Source organism: Pipra filicauda, unplaced genomic scaffold (genome assembly GCF_003945595.2).
Source record: "Pipra filicauda isolate LSUMZ 115617 unplaced genomic scaffold, ASM394559v2 scaffold161_size1661140_pilon, whole genome shotgun sequence".
Classification (NCBI taxonomy): domain Eukaryota; kingdom Metazoa; phylum Chordata; class Aves; order Passeriformes; family Pipridae; genus Pipra; species Pipra filicauda.
This window is the reverse complement of record NW_024104118.1, coordinates 1,114,916-1,138,419: the sequence shown is the minus strand read 5'-3', so window position 1 is coordinate 1,138,419 and position 23,504 is coordinate 1,114,916. Positions and strand designations below refer to the sequence as shown.

General features: G+C 45.9%; 1 protein-coding gene across 1 annotated transcript in view; it reads left to right on the top strand.

Moving 5' to 3' along the window:
• The window catches only part of PSTPIP1 (proline-serine-threonine phosphatase interacting protein 1), a 50,566-nt gene extending 27,402 nt beyond the window's left edge, over positions 1-23,164 (top strand). The window contains exons 4-15 of the mRNA XM_027712315.2: positions 3,579-3,613; positions 4,661-4,767; positions 6,616-6,678; positions 7,669-7,767; positions 9,431-9,476; positions 10,302-10,381; positions 12,418-12,516; positions 13,866-13,962; positions 16,996-17,080; positions 18,582-18,652; positions 19,853-19,953; positions 21,494-23,164. Of these exons, the coding sequence (XP_027568116.2) occupies positions 3,579-3,613; positions 4,661-4,767; positions 6,616-6,678; positions 7,669-7,767; positions 9,431-9,476; positions 10,302-10,381; positions 12,418-12,516; positions 13,866-13,962; positions 16,996-17,080; positions 18,582-18,652; positions 19,853-19,953; positions 21,494-21,625 (1,015 nt within the window). The 3' untranslated portion in view covers positions 21,626-23,164. The remainder of the gene's footprint in view (positions 1-3,578; positions 3,614-4,660; positions 4,768-6,615; positions 6,679-7,668; positions 7,768-9,430; positions 9,477-10,301; positions 10,382-12,417; positions 12,517-13,865; positions 13,963-16,995; positions 17,081-18,581; positions 18,653-19,852; positions 19,954-21,493) is intronic.
• The last annotated feature ends 340 nt before the right edge of the window (positions 23,165-23,504 follow it).

Genomic DNA, 23,504 nt, shown 5'->3' with positions numbered 1-23,504 from the left:
CAAAGTACTGGGGGAAAAGGCCCAAACTATCAAGCTCAAAGTTGAAAAAAAAATAAACAAACCCATAAAAGCATGGTGTGACAGTGTACATAGTGAGTACAGCAGTCACCTCAGCACTGCCACTGACAGGGCTCTGCCAACTGCACCCCTGGGGCCATGAAATTCAGCTCGGGATGGCTGTGGAGCAAAGGGAACCAGAGCCCTCCCTGCAGGGCATTTCCCGGTGGTGCTCATGTCACACAGGGCTGCCCAGCACAGCCTGTTCTCCAGCGAGAGCCCAGCTCTTCAGCAAAAACAAGCTCCAAAACAAAGAGGGAGAAAGCAAAAAAAACCCCAAACCAACCCGATAAGATTATTGTAGCCACTAGATGGCAAAAACTACCTGAAGTTGCTGCAGTGGCTGGTGCACAGGCTCTGTCTGTTCCCTGTTATTCCAGGTTCAGGCAATCCTGTTTTTTGACAAATCCAGTTTTTAAATGTACAACGGGAAGTCATTTAACAGACATGCACAGTAAATTTGTTGTCCAGCCTTATTTTCAATGAGACATCTGCAGGAGCCTCCATGTAGGGGTGCCCAAAGGGAAGGCTGGAGCTCTGTGTTTAGCTGGAGTGGTTTAACAGTCTTCCAGAATTTACACGGAATTTTCAGAAGCAAGCAATAAAAAAAAATAGAAAAAAAGGCAAACGGCAAATTTTCAGTTTTGCTTGAATTGTTTTCAACTGCAGGTTTTCTAATTTAGCCGCAGAACAAACAAACAAAAAATCCAATTACTGCCAGAATGTTAAGCAGCATCATATACTGAGGGTAAAACACTTCAGAGTGTCCATGAGAGTGAGGCATTCTCACTCTGGACGCCTCAGGGTAAAGCCTGTATCAATCCCATTAGAGAGCCAAACCCACCCAAGGCAATGGGTAATAGGTGCTGTTAATAGGTACATCCAAACCAGCACAGACAGAATTAAAACCCACTTGTACATCAGCTACAGGAGTTGCTTCCACTAAACCCTGTGAAGCACTGAAATATTTCACTGATATAATCAGAGCATCCCGCTGCAATGAGCAGCTAATCTATGGCACTGCTGCTGCAGCCCAGGGGTCATAAAGGGAGTCCTGATGGATCCACAGGTCAAAATTTGATTTATTTGTTCTCTCCCACATGCATAACTTGGCACCATGACATATTTTCTACCCCCTTAAGCCCCATAAGGATGTGGGGTCCGATTCACTGATTTTAGAAAATTATTATAAAAATAAGGAAGGAAATGGCTTAAGGCTGTTCCAACCCACTGATGGCCTGTGGCCTTGCTCCAGTCAGCAGCTGGGGAATTGGCTGGACAAATCCTTCATACAAGGAAGAAAAGGCCAGGGATTTCTGAAAAGGCCATTAGAGACCATGCAAGGGACAAATTGGTCTCTCTTTGCCAGCTGCATTATTATACCAGAGACCCCCTCAGCCTCTCAGAGAGCCAGCACAAAGGAGAACAGCTCTGTGGATGGCTTATCATCATGAGCTGCTCTGGTAGCTCAGGTGCCTGGAAACCAAAAGAGCAGCAAATTGCTTTTCTCCTTGATATATACTGAGAAAGTGCCATTTTTCAGTATCCACTATAGCAATTTTGCCAGTTTTTGCATAACTCGAGTCACCAACAGCAAAGGAAAAAGATCTCTGGGAACAATAGATCAACACAGAGTGCAAACAGTATGTGCAGTTTGCAAGCGTTCTCTATTTTTTAAATTCCAGTATTTACACATTTCAGGCATGAAGTTGTTTGCACATTCCCCCCCTCCTATTGGAAATTACACACTAAAAAAGCAAATTTTATTCCTTGTATATTTTTAATTTTTCAAAATAATTCATTAAGAGCGTTTAGGTGAGAAAAAGTTATCTCTGCTGCTGATATTCAACTTGTCTTTAAATGTCAAGCTTTTAATTAGCTGGAAAGAATACACTTTGTTTCTTTTCTGGTATAACAACTTAGTTTCCATCCAAATTTCACACCAGAATATTTTTTTTTTTCAAAATAAACCTTCAAATGTTTAAGTATTGTTAGGAAAATAGTTAAAAATACTCAATCTAGCATGTTCTTCCTGACTTATCTCAGGAGATTGACCACAACCAATCTAATCGAAATCTGAAAAAAAATCCAACAGCCCTTCTTTTCTGGCTGAAAGTCTTTTCCTTATATTTCTACTTAGATCTGGAAGTGGATTTCAAGGCAGTTGGTGCTGAGGACAGGCCCAGCCTTTGCCCTTGCCCATGCATTTTTCTTATGCCTGGCAAGGCAGCCGCAGTGCAGGGAGAGCAAGCTTTGATTAGGGAACAGATGTCCAGCCTAAATTAACACAGGGCAATTAGGAGCTGTCATGTGCCTCTTAAGGCTCCTGAAATGGCCCAAGAGATGCAGATTTCCCTGCTCATCTGTGGTCACACATGGCTGGGAAGGGATATGGATCCTCTCCTGGTGAAGGCTCCAGCCAGGGAGACCTCAGGCTCTTCCCTACCCAGCTTTCCCCCTGGGCTCTGCCTGGGGCAGACCAGAGCTCTGTGGGGAGCCCAGAACTGCTCTCTTTAGGGAACAAGACACTCTGGGGCTCGAAGAGATGACTTCTAAACCCGATAAACCTCCAAATCACACCACAGCCCTGGCCTGCGTGTCTGCAAATGCTCTGCGGGCCTGCAAATTCAGAGCTAGAGGAATTTATTAAGTTGAAAATGCCTTTTCCAGACCTTTTGCTCTCCCATCACATCTATGCTGGTATCTCTGGTGCCTTCTCAAAGTGGACTCTGGCTAGCCAAAAGACAGAACACCAGGCAGCCTGTGGTTCCTTTTTCATGCCCTTCTGCCACCCCAGCACCCAGCGATGTGAGCCCATCGGGAGGAGCTTCCCGCTCCTCTCCGTGCATCATTTATTCACGCCGTGCCTTCGGGATGTCGAAACGCCCGGGAGCGTGGGGGTTTCAGAGCCTCGGAGGGCTCGGCACCGCCTGTGTCTGGGAGGAGAGCGAGCGGAGGAGCCACACGGGGGTGCTCGGACAGCGCCGGCCGGGGATGCTGCAGCCGGAGCCGGGGATGCTGCAGCCGGAGCCGGGGATGCTGCAGCCGGAGCCGGGGATGCTGCAGCCGGAGCCGGGGATGCTGCAGCCGGAGCCGGGGAGGAACCGGCCGGGGCTGCATCCCGCGCCGAGCGGGGACCGGTCCTGCCCTTCACACCTCCGCTCCAAACCCCAATTCCCCTCGGCCCACTGCATTTCCTACGGCTGACTCGGATCTACTGCCAAGGGGCCAGAGAGGAATGGCTGTTAACATCCGCGGTCACAAACACAGTGGGATTCAAAAGGAGGGTGCACAGAAGGAGCAGTGCCATTCCTTGTTTCATGGAGCATTTTACTGCGGTTCCTGACAGTAGCAGATTGATGCGATTGTGCTCTTTGGCCTGATCGACTTCTATTAAGAGTCTATTAAGGGTTTTTATCTCTATGTGGATCTCTGAGATTCTGAGGGAAGGTTTTTCCCCTAGATTCACAATCCACCCCTAGAAGCCAATACTAACAAAGTGCCTTGTTTCTGCCCCACAGCACACTGAAGGCAGCATTCGAGATGCTCAAGCAACGTAAGTATTTACATCTTCCCTTCTGACCTGGGAAACATGGGCACCCAACGTGTTCATTCCCTCCTTCATCCTCTTCCCCCCTCTATTCCCAGCTTTTCTATCCCAGTCTGTAGTGTGGAGGGAAAGGATGCTCACTGTGCATTCTCCAAGGCTGGGCACCCAATCCACTCACTGGTGGCAAAGAAAATGGCTTGTTCCTCGAGTAAGTTACACCTGGATCAAGTCACAAATATGAGCTCTATTCCCTCTTCCACAAACTAGTGACACCAGACCAGCGCCTTTCTAAATGTGCCCAAGACTCAAAACACAAAATGCAGCACCACTGTAGCCAGTGGGACACCGGACCTGGCCACTGGCACCTGCAGTTTAGCCCAAAACACCCCCTTGAGAAGCAGTTGGTGAACTGAGGTGTTTGTAGAGCCTGGATAGGGGAGCTCAGCGTTTCTGGAAAATGTGGGATTCCATTTCAGAGGCACCAAAGCTGACAAATGCAGAGAATTTCCCAGCCATTTCAAACAGCATCAGCCAGGTGCTGTGAAATTCAATCCATCTGTGCTGACCCTTGGGAATTCTCAGTGTGCAGCCTCGTCTAATGACTGGGCACCACTGGCAAGCAGCTCCCGGAGCAGTGACAGTCCAGCAGACACGGGGTCAAGATGGAGGTCAGAGCTCTCTCCCTCCCTCTGCAGCACTAAACCTGATCTCCAGCCCCAGAGGAAGGGGATACATGGGGGAAATGGGACCAGGAAGAAATGCAGCCAGCTCTGCTCTAGCCCAGGCTGCTCCGAGTGCTGCTCCAGTTGTGCAGGGAGGGCTCTTGCCCCTGCACTGTGCAGGCACTGGGAGGACCTGCAATAAGCATCATTCAGGTTGGGTGAACCCTCAGCAATGGCAGTGCCTGCAGAAAGACAGGAAGACCTTTTTTAAGGCCACCCTGTTCATAACAAGTGACACGGGGCAGCCACATCGCAGAAACATCTCCTAAAAAGTAGGACTTGGTATTTAAAGGATTTCCACTGACTGTACATGAATTCTGATTTGCTTTAGAAATTGAAAGTGTTGGAAACTCTCATATCCAACTGGCAATAATGCTGAAGGATGAACTGAAAGGAATAGAGGAATTCCGAGAAAGACAGAAGGAGCAAAGAAAAAAGGTGAGGAACTAGAGAAATGTTGAAACAAATTGGGTAAATGGTCCATGCTGATGACCTGTCTCCAGCCACAGGCTGGAATTCTGCAAAAGATGATAAGGCATTCCCAGTGTGCCCTGTTCACTCTATAGACCAGACTGTGGAACAAAAATATCTTTCTGATCCCAGCTGGAAATAAAGTAGTGCTCTGAACACAGGAGCCAGAGGCTTTAGTCCCTTTTACTCTCTCTGGTGTAACTGCAGATACTGTTATTGTTATTCCTGTAAGAACTTAATCCTTCCTTTTCTCTTTTTGATACCCTTGCTAATGGGTTTCTTTGCTCTGATCCTGCATGATCTCCAACATGCACTAAATAAAGAGGTAACAGCAACATTTAAAAACATAAAAGCAAACGAATATCATGCTTAATGCAACACCAATATATGCTGAATTACAAATACATGGAATAAGTAGCATCTAGTTGATGTCATCTAATAAAAATTTGAGTGTATTTAAGGCCATTTCATCCCCTGTGATCTTATCAAGGTCTAAGTCCCTTAAAAAACAGTTCTCAATAGAGACAACAGTGGTCACTCTCACACTTCTGTGGCGTTGAAGACCAAGATGGGAGAGTCACTTAACCCTGACAACACTGAGTGATGGAGGAGTAAAATGAAATATTCAGTTCTTTGCTGATTTGAAACAAATGAAAATGCAGATGACCAGCATCTGATGTCACAAAAATCTTGTGTCTACAAGGCCCTGACACACAGGAACTTGCGATAGCAAAGAACTCTGAATATGAAAGTAGGTGAAACCAGTGCTACTACTGAGATTTGAGGTGTGCAGCAATCTGATGAGGCACACAGGGCACACAAATTGGGCAGGCACCAGGTTCACGAGTGTTTGTATCTTCCCTCCCTTGGCCACTAGGATGTGCAGAAGGGCTGTTTCTCCTGTTGAGAACAGCAAGCCTTTACCTCACCTGGGAACACTTAGAGGGGCCCGGAAAACAAAGAAAAACTGCTCTGGAATCTTAGAGAAGCTTTTTTCTCTGTCCAGCACGTGGCTGTGAGGAAGCCAGCATTAGATATGCTGGATGGTGTCAGCATTTCTGGTAACCTCCCAAAATGCTGTGATTTGTGTTTTACTGTAGCTGCTCTCAGGACTGTGCCCAGTATGAAGCCTCTGGGTAACCCTGGAGAGAGTTTTGCTTGAGGAGAATATAAAAATTAAAGGAACCAAAAGTCCCACTGAGGAAACCCATCCCCTGCCAAGTAAGAGAGTATCTCACTGTCACATAAAGCTGGGCATATCACAACTAAAGCCATGGAAGATAATCCAGCACTGTCCTTCCAACACTGACCAGATGACAGCATGGAAATCAAATTGTACTGAGCATAAATTTGGCAGAAGCAATGGAATATAAAAACAGGGATTGTTTGTGTTTAAAATGGACAAGTACCTGTGCTCATGTGTGAGACAGTGGTTTGGTCTGCAGAGATGCAGGATCAAGCTCTGGCACCAGCAAAGGAACTCTGCTGGCAGAGCCCACGGGCACTGTGACTGGGTGTTGCACTATTTCATCTCCTTAAGAAAAAAAAAGGAGGAAGAAAATGAAGATCTACATCCTCTCTGCTATTAATGGAAACCACTGAAGCAGAATGATCTTGGATTAGTTTTTACCTGGCACTTTGATGCTCTCTGTATCACTTAGAAACCTGCCATTTACAAAAGCAGAGTGAAGTAATTTTCCCCACAGACAGGTGGTTTATAGAGAGACCCTGACAATGGCTTTCCTAATCCTGCCACTGGAAAGGGAGGGAAGAAGTCCAAAGCAAGAAATGCTGACCTGTGTGTGTTTCTTACAGTACGAGGCTGCGATGGAGCGCGTGCAAAAGAGCAAACTGTCCCACTATAAGAAAACAATGGAGGTGAGCAAGGAGGGCTTGGGCAGGTTTCCTGATGCAAACTGGCTCCAGGATAACCTGTATCACATGTACCTACATTTAAAGAAAGGTCGAGGCTGTGTGAGTGTGCAGGAGTGTGTGTGTGAGAGAGAGGTTGTGACTCCTGCTCTGAGGAGAAAGCCAATCTTCCCTGCTGCATCCACTGAAGAGTCCTCAGAAAGTTAATTAATATGGGATCGATGCCCCAGGTCGAACAGGATTTCATTCTTTCTAGGCAAGAGTACTTACAGGAGTGAATGTAATTTTTCAGTCTGTGTAAATACAACTTTAAAAATGGTGAGGGAATCTCACAAGTAGGAGGAATCCTCTCCAGCTGGACAGCATGCAGGTACAGGAACTGTAGGCAGCTGGTTTTGGTTTCCAGTGGGCAACTGCCTCTAAAGGAAAGTAGTTGCAGACCTGTCAGTGCTACAGCTGGTACTGTACTAACAATTTTTATTGAAATGTGGTTATTTCAAGTGAATCTCTAAGAGATCTAAGAGATCTTTTGGTGCAAATAAGGATTTCTCTTGCTTGTGAGAACTCCACCACTGGAGCAGTGGGCAAGGAGCACACTGACTTTGGCCACCTGATGCTCCAAGTCACGGTGCAGAAATGACAACCCAGCCCACGGGCACCCTGGGAACGGGGGCTCCTAATTTTGTCTCTACACAGTCGCTGGGACCTGCTGCCCCAATGGTGGCAGAGCTGCCTGTGTACTCCTGAGCACCCCTGGAGGCAGCTGCAGTTGTACAAAGCAGACAATTTCAGGGCTGCGAGAAAAGAACACAATTTATGCTCTCAGCCCCTCATCCCAATTTTTCAGTTCTACTTTTCTATCTCCTTGTGGCATCGTTGGGAGTTTTTTCTGGGCACTGATCTGCTCCCCCAGGCTGCAAACCAGACCTTGTGTAGAACATCAGGCTGGAGGGAGCCCAGCCCTGTTCCCTCACGTTTGGTTTCGTTTCCCCCCAGTCCAAGAAGACCTACGAGCAGAAGTGCCGGGAGGCGGACGAGGCAGAGCAGTCCTTCGAACGGACCAGCGCTTCAGGCAACCAAAAGCAAACAGAAAAGGTACCTCAGATGACTGTGCTGCCCAGAGAGAAAACTGGGGGGTTTACCTTTTCAAGAGAATACAGTCAACCAACCCGTTCTGCAGGATGCCAGGGGCTGCTTTCTCTTCTAATTAACCCCTTGGAATCCCCTGGGAAAGAACTAAGTCATCTAATTAATTTATCCCAGGCTATGATCCAATTGCTCTATGAATCCTGAAAGGAAACTGAATGAGATTTTTCTCTGAAATTATTCATTAAAAAAAAAAAAAGAGAGACAAGTCAGAAGGATGTCATGCATTTAGTTTTGCTTTTTGGTCTCTTACATTTAGTAGGCAGAGAATCTTACATTAAAATGCATATTTTCCCTCAACATCTTCCTCCTTATGGTTAGTTTAATTTCAGCTAAATTTACAGACTCAAAAATAAATCGTTGGAAATTAAGGCACTGCAGTCCTTCCTTGCATCATCTTGATACTTGTAGCTGACAATTCACTAACTTTTAATGGGAACATTTTACAGCGGAACAGATGGAGAAAACAAAATAAATGAACTCCCTTTGGCTCGATAAAAATCAGTGCAGTGTAAGCAAAAAGGATCAAAAATCATCTCAAGGAGTGGGGTGGGTGGGGACTCTAAAACCAGCATCAGAACTGTACATTTTATTTCCAGCATTCACTAATCTTTGATGAACGAACCCCTCCAGTTAAGCTGTAAAGAGGGGATGGAATCCTGGCTCTGCTGCAATTACACCAGAACACTCAGCAGCTTCAATGGCAGCTCAACCTGATGCAGCTCCTTTCCCAGAAGGATCCCAGGGTGTTCCCTCCCCACACAAGCCAGCATGTTTGGAATGCACAGAGGCAGCTCACAAGCTGTTTAATTCTGCTCAGCATTCACAAACAGTTTGGGGCAGGAAGCAAGTAAGAATGAAGCTTCTGTTGCCAGCTTACTACACGTTTTCCAACCAGCTGTGAGGAGGAATATGGTCGTAGGGACCCCTACCTGAGCCTTGCCTTCAAGGGCAGAGTGGGAGAATGTATTACCCTGATGTCTAGAGCTGTGCATGAACGTGAAACCATCACCATCTGGGCAGGAAGACCTGGGAGTAATGAGCTGTCAATAATGGCTGCATTTTCATTTGTTAAAAGCTGCAAGTTTTTAAAAAAAGAAAAGTTCTACTTAGAGTGAATTTTGCTTTTAGGCTTCTGAGGTGTTATGAGAAATAATCTGGCATTTGCAAAGTATTTTAGAAGCTGTGCTCTTTTCATCTGTGTATTACATGAGGAGCTTGAAAGATGAAGAATTTTAACTGCCATTTATTTCTGCTTATAAATATCTATTAGAAAAGCACATCAAACACTTGAGAAAAAACAACTCAGCCAGCAGACACAGCTTCAGGCTGGATCATGCTGGCTCTGAGCTCCTGTGGCAGGGATGTCTGAATGGAAAGATTTCCCTTGAAGTCAGTGGGCCTATGGCTGCACCTGGAAAATTCTGGTCCCTTCTTCTCCATAGCACATTTTCAACAGAACCAGGCATAAAGGCAGGAGAGCCAGGAAGTGTTTGCAACTTAGAGCCTTTCCCCCAGAAGGGAAAAGAGAGCAGGCAGCAAAAAAAAAAACGGGGCTGAAGCAAAAAATATTGTCAGGAATTAATTTGGGGTATTTCTTTTCCTATTTCAGAGTCAGAACAAAGCCAAGCAGTGCAGAGACGCAGCAAATGAAGCAGGTGATGCTCTATTTGCAACTGAACATTATGGTTCTTCTCAGCAGGGATCTACCAGCACAGGGTCTGGATAGAGCACCATCCAAATCACCCAGGCTGTCTCTGAAGTCAAGGTTCCCAAAGTCACTCACCCAAAGATTAATGAAAAAACCTCTAAAGAACAGCAACCCGACAGTCATCTGCTTTCTCTAACCTTTGTGGAAACGCAACTGTCCCGCTTTCATTAAAGAAATTATAGAAGATGTCCTTTAGGGACTTCACCCAGGAAAGAAAAGTTCTCCTTGAAGCAAGTTTGAAAGCACAGAGGACACTCAAATTGCCCCCAGCCAGCCCAAACCAGATTTATCATCCCCATGTACATGAGCATGGAGCATTCTCCAGCCACAAACACACTGGAAGTCCAGGACAGGCCAGCACACATCTGAGCTGGCTCAGGAGTTCAGGCTTGTCCCTCCCTGCTCATGGAATAGTTTATACTGAATCACATGGCTTAACTGGCTGGCTTGGCATGGAAGGAGCCTAAGGATGCTCAGTGCCCAAGCATGGTCCAGGCTCTGAAGTGCATCATCCCTACTGTAAAGTTTATAAATGATCTGCAAACCATAAAGAGAAGAATCCTTACTGCAGTATAAAGTTGCAAAGAAAAAACCCCAAAGATCCTTTTGCCCCACCAGTTTCAAGCTCACACATTCCTGTGATACTCAAGCAAACCACAGGCCCCAAGTATAAGAACCAAAGCAAAGGCCCAACAGCAGGAAAAAGAGAAAGGCTGTGTCTCTTTTTTCCCCCTAACTGTTATGTTTCTCTTCTGTGTGTCTGTATTTACAGAGAACGTGTACAAACAGAACATCGAGCAGCTGGATAAGGTCAGGACAGAGTGGGAACAGGAACATATCAAAACCTGCGAGGTAAACATTGACTTTTACAGCGATGTGTTTTATCCCACTTGCAGATATCAGTCCGAGACCTGACACATCATCCCAAGGGTTTTACTGTTTGCTTTATGTGGAGTCTCAGGAGATGCCTTTGCAAAATTACTGCAAAAGCTAGAGCTGATTTAGACGTAGCTGCTGCTGTCTCACTGACACTCTCCCTGCTTGGTCAGCATAACTGTAGATATAAAGGAGGGGAATAGGTGCAGAGGTGGGAGAAGTGGAGCAATATATGAACTGGTACATACCCAAGCCACTCAGAAACTTTCTTTTTCATAGCACTTTATATTCACCTGCAAGAACATTAGTCCTCTGCCATGGAGTAATCTTTCAAATGAAAGGTGGTGCTGGTGGAAAAGTCTCTATTTACATTATGCCAAGGATGGACAGGAGATTTGCACTTGGCTAGTAAGTTTTGCACAACAATTTCCAGGAACTGGTTGGCATCCAAATCAGCCACACATTTGGTCACAGTAATCCTTAAAGTACCTTTGCCCATCTGCTAAAGTCTGATTTTGCTGTGTTTACTTGTTGCAGGCTTTATTGCCACGTAAAATAAAATGCCAGGATATAGCTTTCCAACTCTCTGCTTCCTCTTAAATATTCCCTATCTAGGAGGGCTGAAAAGTCCACGACTGGCACAGAGACTTCCACAGAAATTATGCCAAGCCTTAGCTTTCCCAAGACGAATATTTTCTCCTTCTTAAAAAGCCAACAAGCAAAGCATTCCAAAACCTCACAGTCTCTTTTGTCTCATATGGCTAAATCCTGATGTGCCCACGGAGCTTGTGGCCTGCCCACTGCTTAATCCAAACAACCATTGGTAAAGGAGGGGCACCTTTAACACCTTCTTTTAAAAGTGCTTGTTCAGAGACAAAAATGATACTGTTTTTGGATGTGTCAAACACCACCCAGCTGGACTTTGCTGGGTGTTGACAAGCCCAGAGTCACCACAGTTCCCTCTTTGAGCAGCTGCACTTCCCAACAGGACACCATTTCCCTGGAAAATTCCCGGCTGGCTCTGGTGCTGTTTCCACAGCCCTGAAGGGTTTGGCTGCAGCCACAGGCTTTCTGTTCACAAGGGATATTGAAATACTCATTCTCCACCCTGCAGGCTCTCTTTAAAAAGCTTTTGCTCTCAGAAACTGGTCCCCACACCAGCTTACTCCCTCACCAAGATTCTTTTTCGGTTGGTAAGTTATTAGATGGCAGGCAGTGTACCCAACTGAGTGTTCTGCTGAATATCGTATATGTTTGTGGTGTTCTGGACATAATTACTAGCAAATGGAGATGGAAACAGATGGCTGGAAGCATCCGAGCTTTTCACACCTCCTAGAAAAATCAAAAACTGATGTTCTACTTTTAACAGAAAAGCTTAGAGATCAGGGTGGGAGGGGGGTTTTTTTGTTGTTTTTTAAAGTTTTTAAAGAAAGCATTTATCTACCTCTTCCCCCAGCTCAGTTCACACTTCTCTCTTCCCCCTTCATTCTTCCCAAGAGGTGCAACAACACGAGAAAATTAGATGGATGCAGGAAGGGAGTAAATTCTGAAGAAAGAAAAATGCCTTCCCTTTATGACAAAAATAACATTAGAAATTCATAGAGGCGACTCCAGAGAGCCTCAAATAGTTTCAAAAGAGAAAAGTTTAGAAAGATATTTTCGATGGCAGAGGTGGCTCTACCTCTAACATAAATACAGCCCTTTCATGCCACTACTCTACTGGTCTGTTAAACATCAAGATTTCAGTGTGATAGGCAGACAGGACCCTGACTGAAATCCTTGCAGTAGAGGTAGCAGTGAAATCCAGACCTGGATTCCTCTCCCCTGCTTTGTTTTTGTCTATAAAACATAACTTTACTTTGGTGCAATCAATTAAAACAAATTCTTGAGCCTGAACAAGCAGATGCAGTTTCTCCAGTAGCTGAAATAGGAGCCTTCAGAATGGTTTGCAGTGCAGGTCACTGAGTACCACGAGGCTATGTCACCATGTCACGTCTCCTCCTTGGCTGCAGGTGTTCCAGCTCCAGGAGTGCGACCGCATCACCATCCTGCGGAACTCGCTGTGGGTGCACTGCAACCAGCTCTCCCTGCAGTGCGTCAAGGACGACGAGGTAGGGCACTGCCCAGGAGAGCCACGGGCACTGCCCAGGAGAGCCACGGGCACTGGAGGAAGAGGAGGAGTCAGAGTGCTCCAACAACAGCACTGGCTTGCCCTTCTCTGCACGTGCTGTCTCCAGGGGAATATTTTCAGTGCAGCTTGTTCTCCCTAGATATAAACCAGTCTGTGCCACACTTAGTGACACCTACATGTCTCTCTCTCAGCTACCAGAACACTCAGTCATAGAATCATACGATCACAGAATCAACTAGGTTGGAAAAGACCCCTGAGATCATCAAGTCCAACCCTTGATCCAACCACATGGTCTGTGGTTCCCAGCCCATGGCACTGATGCCACATCCAGTCTCACCTTAAACATCTCCAGGGATGGTGAATTCACCCCCTCCCTGGGCAGCCCATTCCAATGGTTGATCACTCTCTCTGTAAACATTTCTTCCTAATATCTAACCTAAACCTCCCCTGGCACAGCTCAAGACCATGTCCTCTTGTCCTACTGCTGGTTCCTGGGAGACGAGACCAACCCCCCCTGGCTCCCCCCTCCTGGCAGGGAGTTGCAGAGAGTGAGGAGGTCTCCCCTGAGCCTCCTCTTCTCCAGGCTGGACAACCCCAGCTCCCTCAGCCTCTCCTCACAGCACTTGTGCTCCAGGCCCTTCCCCAGCCTCGTTGCTCTCCTCTGCACCTGCTCCAGGACCTCAGTGTCCTTCCTGAGCTGAGGGCCCAGAACTGGACACAGCACTCCAGGGGTGGCCTCACCAATGCTGAGTCCAGGGGCAGAATCACTTCCCTGCTCCTGCTGCCACCCTGTTCCTGAGCCAGGCCAGGATCCATTGGCCTTCCTGGCCACCTGGGCACACTCTGGCTCCTGTTCAGCTTCCTGTCCATCCCCACTCCCAGCTCCCTCTCTGCCTGGCTGCTCTCCAGCCACTCTGGCCCCAGCCCATGGGGCTGCAGGACCTGGCCCTGGGCATGGTTGAACCTCAACCGTCGAGTATGTTTGGGCTCTGACACAGCTTTCAAAAAGGCATCCAGTCATGGTCTCAAGACTGGAAGACAAAGAATACACTAGATTTGACTCTGAATGGTTGTTTCCTGCTATTAATTTTTTTACTGCATTGAAAAGCTCTGGATTTTGGCCTCCTCTCTTAAAAGAATATCCAGAGCACAAATAAACAAGTGTGTTTACAAGAATATTTGTATGGGGGACAGGCCAAAGATCATCCAGGTCAGACATGTACCGAATATAAAGTGCCTCTTAAGGGGAAAATTGTTAGAAGAGCACTAATTGTTAATTCAATGTGAAATGTTAAATGTTAAATTAGAATCTTGGATTCTGTTTTGTAGCTGTATGAAGAGGTTCGGGTCAGCCTGGAGAACTGCGTTGTAGAGTCGGACATAGACTACTTCATTAAGACAAAAATGACAGGAACACAACCTCCAGGTAATTATTCTTATTGCTCTTGCCAGATGAGTTACACACCAGGCTGAGGCTGGAGTTGTGCAGTGCAGTTCCTGTGGAGGTGAAGCCAGCTGGAGGAGTTTCTGCTCCGGCTCTTTGTTCCCACTTGCCGGGCTCACTTCCCCCTCGCTGTGCTGCCTTGCTGCCTGTGCTGCACTAAGTGGGATGTTGGAATGATCCAGGTTAAAAATAACCCTCCAAAGAAGAAAAAAAAAAAGTCATTTTGGCTTTGCAACCAGGCTCATTTCACAGTACAGCTGAAGTGACACCTCTAAGGAGGTGGCAAATTGCTGTGCAGAGATGGCAACTTCAGTCTCCTGCAGCGGTGACAAGTCAGAGACAACTTATGATGTAACTGCACCCCCGTGTCCCCTTGACAGAGGTGTCACCTCCTCATTTGCAGCACAGAGAAGACCCAACTTTCTCGTCTGTTCCATGTGTCCAATGGGAAATAAAAAACTTTTGTCCTCTCAGGAAGTTGTTAGAACAAGCCAAGACTGGCTGGGGGAATGGAATTGGCTTTGCCCCAGCACAGAGAAGTGCTGTAGAGTGCTGCAGAGAAGTGCTGTAAGGTTCACAGGCTCTGCCCATTCAAACCAGAGCAGCCTTTTCCTTGACTTCAATGATCAAAACCTCTGGGCTGGATGCAGACTGACCCAGCAAGGGGCTGTAGCAATTGTAAAGTGAAAACGTGCTGCTCCAGGGTAGGAGTTCTCCAAACACACCCCGGGAAAGGGGCCTATCTAGTGTTTCACGTGGCCAAACACCCACCACACCCACGTACTTAAAAAAGAAATACAAGATAGTTACAAACTGCTCCACTCCTGTGCAGCTGCTGCAGTAAACAAAGACTCCGCAGTTGTAAAAGGAGAGAAAAATCCCCATTTCATCTCTTCATTAGCTGATGACATGTGTCTAGCTGGGAAGATCTCCTCCTCCATTTTTGCCAGATCTGTGCACAGATCCTGTTTCAGTTCCAGTGCCTGCTCTAACACCACAAACTCCCCTCAGGAGCCCTCAGCAGTGCCCACAGGGGTTAGTTCCTGCCAGCCAGAGTGGCCAATAAGCTACACTGGCCCAAAAAACTTTCATCCTGATAAAACCCTTCCGTGCTAGGAGTTGCACAGGTACAAACATCAGCACTATGAAGGCCCATTCCGAGGGGTAATTATGTCATACAAGAACAGCTCACACCCCTCTGATTTCATTGCAGAGCAATCCCACCTCAGGACCCTCCACGGCAGAGCTGAATGCTGCCACTAACTCAGCACCGAGCTGTCTGAGGCCTGTTTCTCACTCAGCCTTTCTGACACTAGTCTTATGATGATTAAAAAATGAGATTTGGGGAATTTTTTTAAACTAAAACATTGACACTGTTGCACTGGATGCCATTTTGCTACTATAGTTTATTCTTCTTCACGCACAGGATTTAAATTCACCAATATAGGAGCATTTACCCAGGGAAAATTACATTTTCAGTGGCAGAAGGGAGAACTGTGTCTTGCAACAGTGTGAAACAACTTCTGTACACCAAGAAATTTGTAATTCTTAGCTAGTTGTTTTTTGGGTTTTTTTCCCCTGTGTAAGATTTCTCATTCTCCAGTCGCCCAGGCAATTTTCTGCAAACAGTTCTTGGCTATGTCAGAAGTCATTTCAAATGAGAAATAGGTGGGGAAAACCCTTGAGAGCTTTATGAAAAGCAAAGAAAAACCTGATCTGCTCTTTTTTGTTGTTTTTATTTTGCCACCTTCGAGAGGGTGACATGTTCTGGAAGGAGTATCCTGTTACCTCCACAGCTCTGGCTAATGAGTTTGCACAGTAGCACACGGTGAGCTGTCGATCTGTGTTATTATTTGCAAAATGCAGGAGGAAACCCACGTGTTGTTTTGTGTTGTGTGGCTGAAGAGCTTCATTTTGACCAATACTTGGATGCTATTGCTCATTCCCTTCTACCTAATCTTACAATGCCCTATAGACTGGAAATTGCACCATGGTAACAATCGAGAAGGGCAACGGGAGACCCTTAAATTAGTCAGAAAACTTGTTAATTACTGTGAGTCTTATTTGTAGGGATTCTTCACACTCATTAGCTGTATGTGCCTGCCCTGCTTATTATCTTGGCTGACCCAGTGCAAGAATGTCAACACAACCTTTAGCCCAAGTCCAATGTCTCTGTTAACTTGCTGCTATCAGGTCTGAGATAACACAGTATCCCAGACTTCACTCGTGTTTGTTCAGCTCTAACACCCAGCAGGCAGGCGGAGCGTGTGGCCACCAGCTGCAGGCAACTACACTGGGAGCTCTGAGATGAAAAATAAATAAATCCATCTGTAAAGTTAGAGTTGGAAATGGTCTCAATTTCACCCTTAAGGACACCATAGGGGAGAGTGAAGGAAATGTAACATAACTGTGTTTGAGAGAACAAAACCCAAATATCTCTGGGTAAACAGCAAATCAGCTCTCAGGAGGTGGCTGGGGGAGATAGGTAGGGAAACAAGCACAAGCATAGGCACAGAGCAGGAAATTGCTCATTAATGCTGCTGGCAGGAACATTCCGAAATCTCCCCAGCTCTGACAAAAATGCCTGACTCCATACACTGGGAAAAAAAAGAAACAAAACATGCTGCAGCCAATTCTATCACGAACACAGTCCAAGGCTCGCAATGGCCACACTCTGCTCCCCAAAATCCTGAGCTTTAACACAACAGAAGAAACAGCCATGGAGGAAAGGCTGTTTTAATTCGGGCTGGCCACAGCTCTTAAATTGGTGCTGCAGGACCACCACTGTGCTCAGCTCAGGTCAAACCAAGCAAGGACACGGCTGCTCACAGTCACTGGAATGGCTTTTGTCAAGTCCCCAGGTGCCCCTGAGCTGCTCCAGCCACATTCCAGGTGTGGGCAGAGAGGTTTGCAAACTGGATTGCTGTTTGCTCCACCAGCCCCAGGTTGCTTTGCGGCGGGGAAAAAAAACAGTTCTGCCTGTTTGAACATCTCATTTTTCTTGCCCTGTTGCAGATGCCATAGGGTATGAGAACTACTACAGCAGAGAGCCCAACAGACGCAACAGCAGCCCAACCCAGTCCTGTGGGATGATGAAGAGGTGAGTGGCAACCTTCAGTTCCCAGCACGGGTATTTCTCAGCATGAACAGCAAGGTATGAAGACAGAAAACAGCACCTGGAAAGTCATTACTCCCTTCATTGTAGCAAGAGGCAGCTACGTATCAATAAGGGTAACTTGACAGAAGAAGTAAATCTATTAAAACCGGAGTCAGAGCAGTTTTGCCGTGGCCCAGTGGGAAGAGTGACACAGGATGAGTTCATCACACAATTAGTCGGCCAGGGGTGGAGAGCAGTCACTGGTTTCCTCTTTCCCAGTGAGTCAGGGCACGTAGCAACAAACCCACCTTGCTCAAGGGAGGCAAAGGTGAATCTGGCCAGGAGCAAAGGCTGGGCAGAGCTGTCCTCTGGGGCATTCCCTCCTGGATTCCTGCACTGCTCAGCTGAGCGGAACAAAGAGCTGCTCTCTGCATCTCGACCAAAGGGGAAAAATAATAACTGTGATCATTAGGGAGGCTTTTTTTTTTTTTCTGATCCATTTCTGCTGGTAAATGTTGGGCATGGTAGATCTATTGGTTTAAATACTTTCTACTGAAATGGCTAATTCACAGTGGGAGTGGCATCATAGTTAAAGCACAAGAGATTTACGTCGTGACAAGCCTTATGACATGGCAAAGACAGGAAGCAGGCTGTGATCTCCCATTTGAAGTGTGGTGCAGGCTTGTCAGGGAGCTGATCAGGGCTACACACTATACTTTGTTTTTCTGTTGAAAACCAGATCTTCTACAATAACGAATTCAATGCTGCATCCTATGCAGTTACATAAGACAACTGTATTGCCATTTCGAACACAACTGTGCTCTGCATGGGCGAGGAGCCTAGAGAGACTCAGTCTGAGTTTTTCAGGAACTGTGGAGTTAGGATATCCATTTTCCAGACACATCGAGTGTTCACTAGCTGAAAAAATTATACTGTTTAAATGTGCCTTAAGCATGCAATGCTATTTCCATCTCTGCTTGAGAATCCTAACCCATTTTCTCACTTTACTTAGTCTCCAGTACCCAGCTGTGATAGAGGAAATAACTAGGGATAGATTAAAATAAAAATTCACTTAAACTCACAGTTTTTAGAAAGGCTCGTTATACAAGCTCTGTATTTTAAATTGTATCAGTTTTCCTTAAACACAAATATATGTTAACCTCCTATAAACAACTGACAATTCTCCTGGTATTAACATTATGAAATAATTGGAGTTTCACACTATGAGTCTTTGGATCCACAACAAAATACCATCCTGCTGCATGTTATGCACAGTTTAGTGATGGCTGATGGTTCAGTATTCTGCTGCACTTTAAAAAATGTATTTCTAACTGCAGATAAATATATCTACAGCATAAATGAAAATAGAAGGCCATGGGAAGAGGTGACATCTACTCAGTGTGAAGCAGATGGAGGAAAGGCTGAGTCAGAGAGCTGAGATGAAGGAATGCTCATCCCCAGGCCTGTTCACTCATTTTGTCATTGGCTTCTCTTGGTTCTGCAGATTCTCTGGACTCCTGCATGGGAGCAGCAAAAACCACACGGAAATTGCCACTCCTTCAGCCCCTCCTCTTGGTATGACTCCGCAGGAAATCAGTTTACCAGATGTGTTTGGTTTAGATCACGTTGCTAAATCAGGCTCTGACATGTGGCAGACATTGTACAGCAGATATTCACATGTTGGTAGTCAAAATAGTCTGGAAATGAATTTCGTGTGGATGTGTACTAAATAAATTTCTCAGTTTCAAGTGCCAAATAATCCACAGAATCTTCAAAACCTCCATCTAGGGAAGGGGGGACTGTACATTCAGAGCAGCACAGTCTGACTTAGATATTAGTTTTCTCTTTGTGTGGAATACACTGCCTCTAAAAAGCCCGAGGGAATACATAAAGCTTTTAACAGACCAGGTTCATGCTTTATGAATGCAAATATCCATCTCATCTAACACCTACGCTGTTGTCTTGTAACCCTTACAACTAGAAATTTACCAGATGATATTTAAAACACTGTATTTTGACTTCGTAGAAAGTAACGGCTTATGGCATTTTTATTGGTTTGATAGTAAATAAAACCATTTTAACTGTGATTCATGCAGCAGGAAGAAAATAAAAAGTTGTTTTAAAACAACAGCTTTAAAATCAACTGCCTCTGTCAGGCCTGCCTGCTTGGGCACCCAAAACCAAAGCCCAGACTATCTCACTTACTGCGTTTGGTGCTCAGCAGGGGAAGCTCCCGGACAGATGCTGAGAAGGAATAAGAGTTTGCCCTGATTACAACAAGCTGGATTAAAACAAAACATCTGCAAAGAAGTTATGTCCATGACAAATAGCTATTTGAGAACTATATCAACCATTGGAAAATTGTCTGGTGACCCACTGGCAGAGTATTTTCCATTTTTCTCAAGGGAACTGTGTGAGTCACTGGACTGCTAGAATTTTATGCCCCCAGTAGCAACCATTTTAATCACAGCATTGCCCTCCTTGGACTGTTTTTTACCATGGTAAACATTTTTCCCAACCTGGATGAGGCTAAAGCTACTTTCTGACCTCCCACAAAGTTCAGTGGGTGCATTGTCATCTAATCAATGGGGGACAGTTTTTGTGCAAGACTTTACCTACAGTTCACAGCAGCTTTTCTATACATGTACATCTCCAGGCAGAGAGAGAACAGAAACCCTTGTATTTGTGAAGTCTTGCATATGATCCCACGCATTTATAAGCAACTGAACTCTTTGTTTCTGTGGTGGGTATTTTTTCCTCATTTTTCCCCCCTAGCAGAGAGAACAGATGGAGTCTATGCATCCATTTTTGTAAATGAAGAAGCTGGGATCACATCATCACAGGACTACAGAGTACTTTATGACTACACAGCCCAGGTAAAACAAGGCTTCAAAATAAATATTTCATAGCATCAGATTTAAAAAAAAAAAAAAAAAATTATGCTGATTCAAACATCTTGAAAGTGTTAATTCTGTGCAGGAGATGTTATTGTCACTTTACAGCCACGACTGGTCCTGCTCTGCTGGCTCTCCATGCTGGAGAGGGCTGACTCCCTATAAATGACACTCTTTCCCTACACTCCCCTGTTGCAAGTTGCAGAATCACAGTGGATGTGGTTCCTCTATCGAAGGATTGTTACAAAGAGCACCCTGCATCCTTAACTGGGAATTGAACTCTCTCTGACTTCAGTCCTAACTAGGCAGGATACCTGCAGTAAAAGGTGAATGGACCAGTTGTGAGTATTTACTTATTCAGATGGACTCCAGAACCTGGACTCCAGCCTGCTGCTTTGCTTGTCAGTTTAAGGGTCCCTTTATTAGCTTAACAGAAGGAACAGCATCCAGGAGGTCTTATGTTACAGTGCAGAGAGAGCATCACACCAAGGGACTTGCCATCAATAGCCAACAGTGAAGAAATGCTGACAGGTGACAAAATAGAGAGCCAGATAAATAATGAAAACAGAGAAAGGGCTCAAAAGGAGCACTTTCTCTTAGGTACAGCAGTATTCCAACTCCTTTTATTAGATTATATTTTTTTTGCTTTGTTTTAAACACTCTTTTATTATTATTTACTGAAATTTCATCTAAGCACAGCTGAAAGTACCTCACTGCTAAAGGCAGTTCCCCTGAGGAGACTACTGGATCACTTTGTGAGATCCTTACTCTGAGAGCTGCCTTAAAACTATGACACACACGGATTTTCCCTGCTGAGAAAAGAGCCTGTTACTACCTTTAGTATATTGTACATTGAAACCTCTCATCTTTTGAGTCCATTCTTACCCACTCAGGTACATTAAATTTAGTTTCAGCTGACACATCAAACATCTCTGGAAGCCTCTCTTACCCTGTTTTCTATTTTACTACGCTGCAGGCAGCAAAGTGGTTTCCTATGGAAAATAGGCCAGCATGGGCTGATAGCTGCCTGTGAGCTCAGGGAGAGCTTCCCTGCAGCCTCTGCAGTTGTGTCGGGGATGGAAGGCACTGCTGTCGGGAAGAGTCGCTGTACCTCCACTGGTCACTGCTGCTCCCTGCTAAAAGAACTGGGAGACCTATTTAAGGCATGGATTAACAGAGACACTGTTATCTCCCTTGGGAATTAAGCTGTGCTCTGTTTTATTTAGCAACACCTGCAGACTATGCAGGTCACGGTTAGCTGGTTTAGGACAGTTGTATTTAACCCCTTGTGGCCTTCCCCAATGTTGTCAAGTTGCACAGGAGGAGACACCACGGAGGCTGGGCAAATGTGAAGGTCTCAAGGAAATAGCCAAAATGCTTAATCCCTCACTGTCTGGTATTTCAGGCTCATTCCAAGCAGACAGTTGATGAAGGGCAGGATTAAAAAAATCCCACCACATAGATGCTTGGGCCCTCCTGTGCTCTCAGGCTAACCACATTGCTTTTCCCTGTCTCCTTTCAGAGCACGGATGAACTGGACATCAGTGAAGGAGACATCGTAGTTGTCATTGAAGAAAACGAGGATGGCTGGTGGACAGCAGAAAGGAATGGGCAGCGAGGCTTCGTGCCAGGGTCTTATCTTGAAAAGCTTTGATGAAAAGAAGCCCCAGCCCTCAGACTTTAAAAATATTCTATTACTGAAAACAACCTGCACACAAGGTCTGCTTCAGGGATGACCAAGGGCATCCCATAATACTGTTTTCTGCAACTACCAGTCAGGAAATAACCAACTGACCGTGCTCTCCTCTTCCTTGCTCCTACCCTGTTCCAGCATCTCCTGGCCTACACTGTCTGCAAAATCCATCTTCAGCCCTGAGAGATCAGGACTTGCTTTTCTTAGCCCTGTTCTCCCACCCTCAGCACACTGTCCTGCCAGCAGTGTCACAAAGCTCAGCGAACCTGGGAGGGAAATCCTGCTCAGACCTTCACTGCACTGAAGGAAAAAGGTCACGGAAGCAAGTGCAGTTTCTGCAGGATGGAGGACTGCCTCCAGCCAGCCCGTGAGCCACCCTCATGGTCACTGCAGCCATGGATCCCCTTCTCTCCCTGCACAGGTCATGCTGGTATTTTTGACAGTGGACTGACTTCTTCATCAGGGTCACTGATGAACAGAAGAAAATCAGTGAATGCAGCTAGAGAGGAACACCTGAAGGACAGAGACACATCTGTAGTAAGGAAAGTTCAGGCACTCCCCACCACAACCATCTCCTAATACAATGAAATCCACACTACCCATGGCTCTGCTTTGCACTGGATTCTGGACAGATGATAAGCCCAAGGCCTCGGTTGAAAGTTTCCCTAACACCTCTCTGGGATTTTCAAGTTTAAAAACCCAACAACACAACAGATAAGCCAAGCCTCCAGCAGTGCTGCTCTGATCCCCCTCTGAGCACCAGGGGATTGCCAGTCACATCCTCACACAATCTGCAGCCCAGTGTCACCAGGGCATCCTCCCTTCCACCTGGCTCAGCCTCTCCTCTCCTGCTCACAGGCTTCTTTGTCTCCTACTGCTGTCTACAGCCTCTGCACCTCTGGGATTGCTGGCACAGTCACATCCTGGCTCCTTTCCAGGCACTTTGTTCTTCAACAATCCCTCTTCCCAGAAGTCACACTGTGCAGGTTCACTGTATTTCACAGATTTCAGCTCTATCAGTCTTTCTAGTTCAGTATTTAAGAATGTCACTGTGCTTACCAAGGGATTGATGGATGGTTTCTGCCACTCTTCCCTTTTCAAAAAAAAAAATAAAAGTCGGTGACTGAATCAGAGTGAACTGTTTCTGGGGGCAGAATGACCCTCTTTGCCAAGGTTTCAGGTCTTAAAACTGAACAAAGACAATGAAAATTAATCAAATTGCTACCCAAAAGGCATGGAGCAGGGAGGAACTGTTAGCTAAGACACAGCAGGAACGACAAAGAGAAATTTCAACAAAAGAAAAAAGCTGCAATGGTCAATGCAATTATTCCTTAAATGAAGCACAGTGAAGGTCAGAGGCACTTGCAGTACCTTATTCTAAGTCTTCCTTCAAGAATGGAATAGCAGTTGCTGCAGGCCCTTTCTTTAGCTCCCTACAGTCCTTTGCACTTGTCCTTCCCTCACTTCCCAAAGTTATAATGCAGCACATCCACATCAGTGCTGAAGGGCTCCCAGAACCTGGCACTAGCTCAGGCTCGGAGGCACAGGAGGAGCTGGAATGGCAATTGAGGCAGCAGTGGCAGAACAGCAGTGCTTGCCCAGGCTGAGGAGGTAACGACAGCTTTGGCTGAATTGAGCAGTGATAGAAGGTGCACAGTAACCTTCAGCTTGGCCAGGGCCCTGCCAGTGGGGGCTGCCAGACAACTGCAGCATCACTCCTTAGCTGCAGCAGGAGAGGAAACCTAAAACATGGCAGATTTAATATATTGACTTCTTGAACACTCAAAAGAGAACTGTAATAAAGCAAGAAATGAATTTAGGTAGGTATTTTGCAGATTAT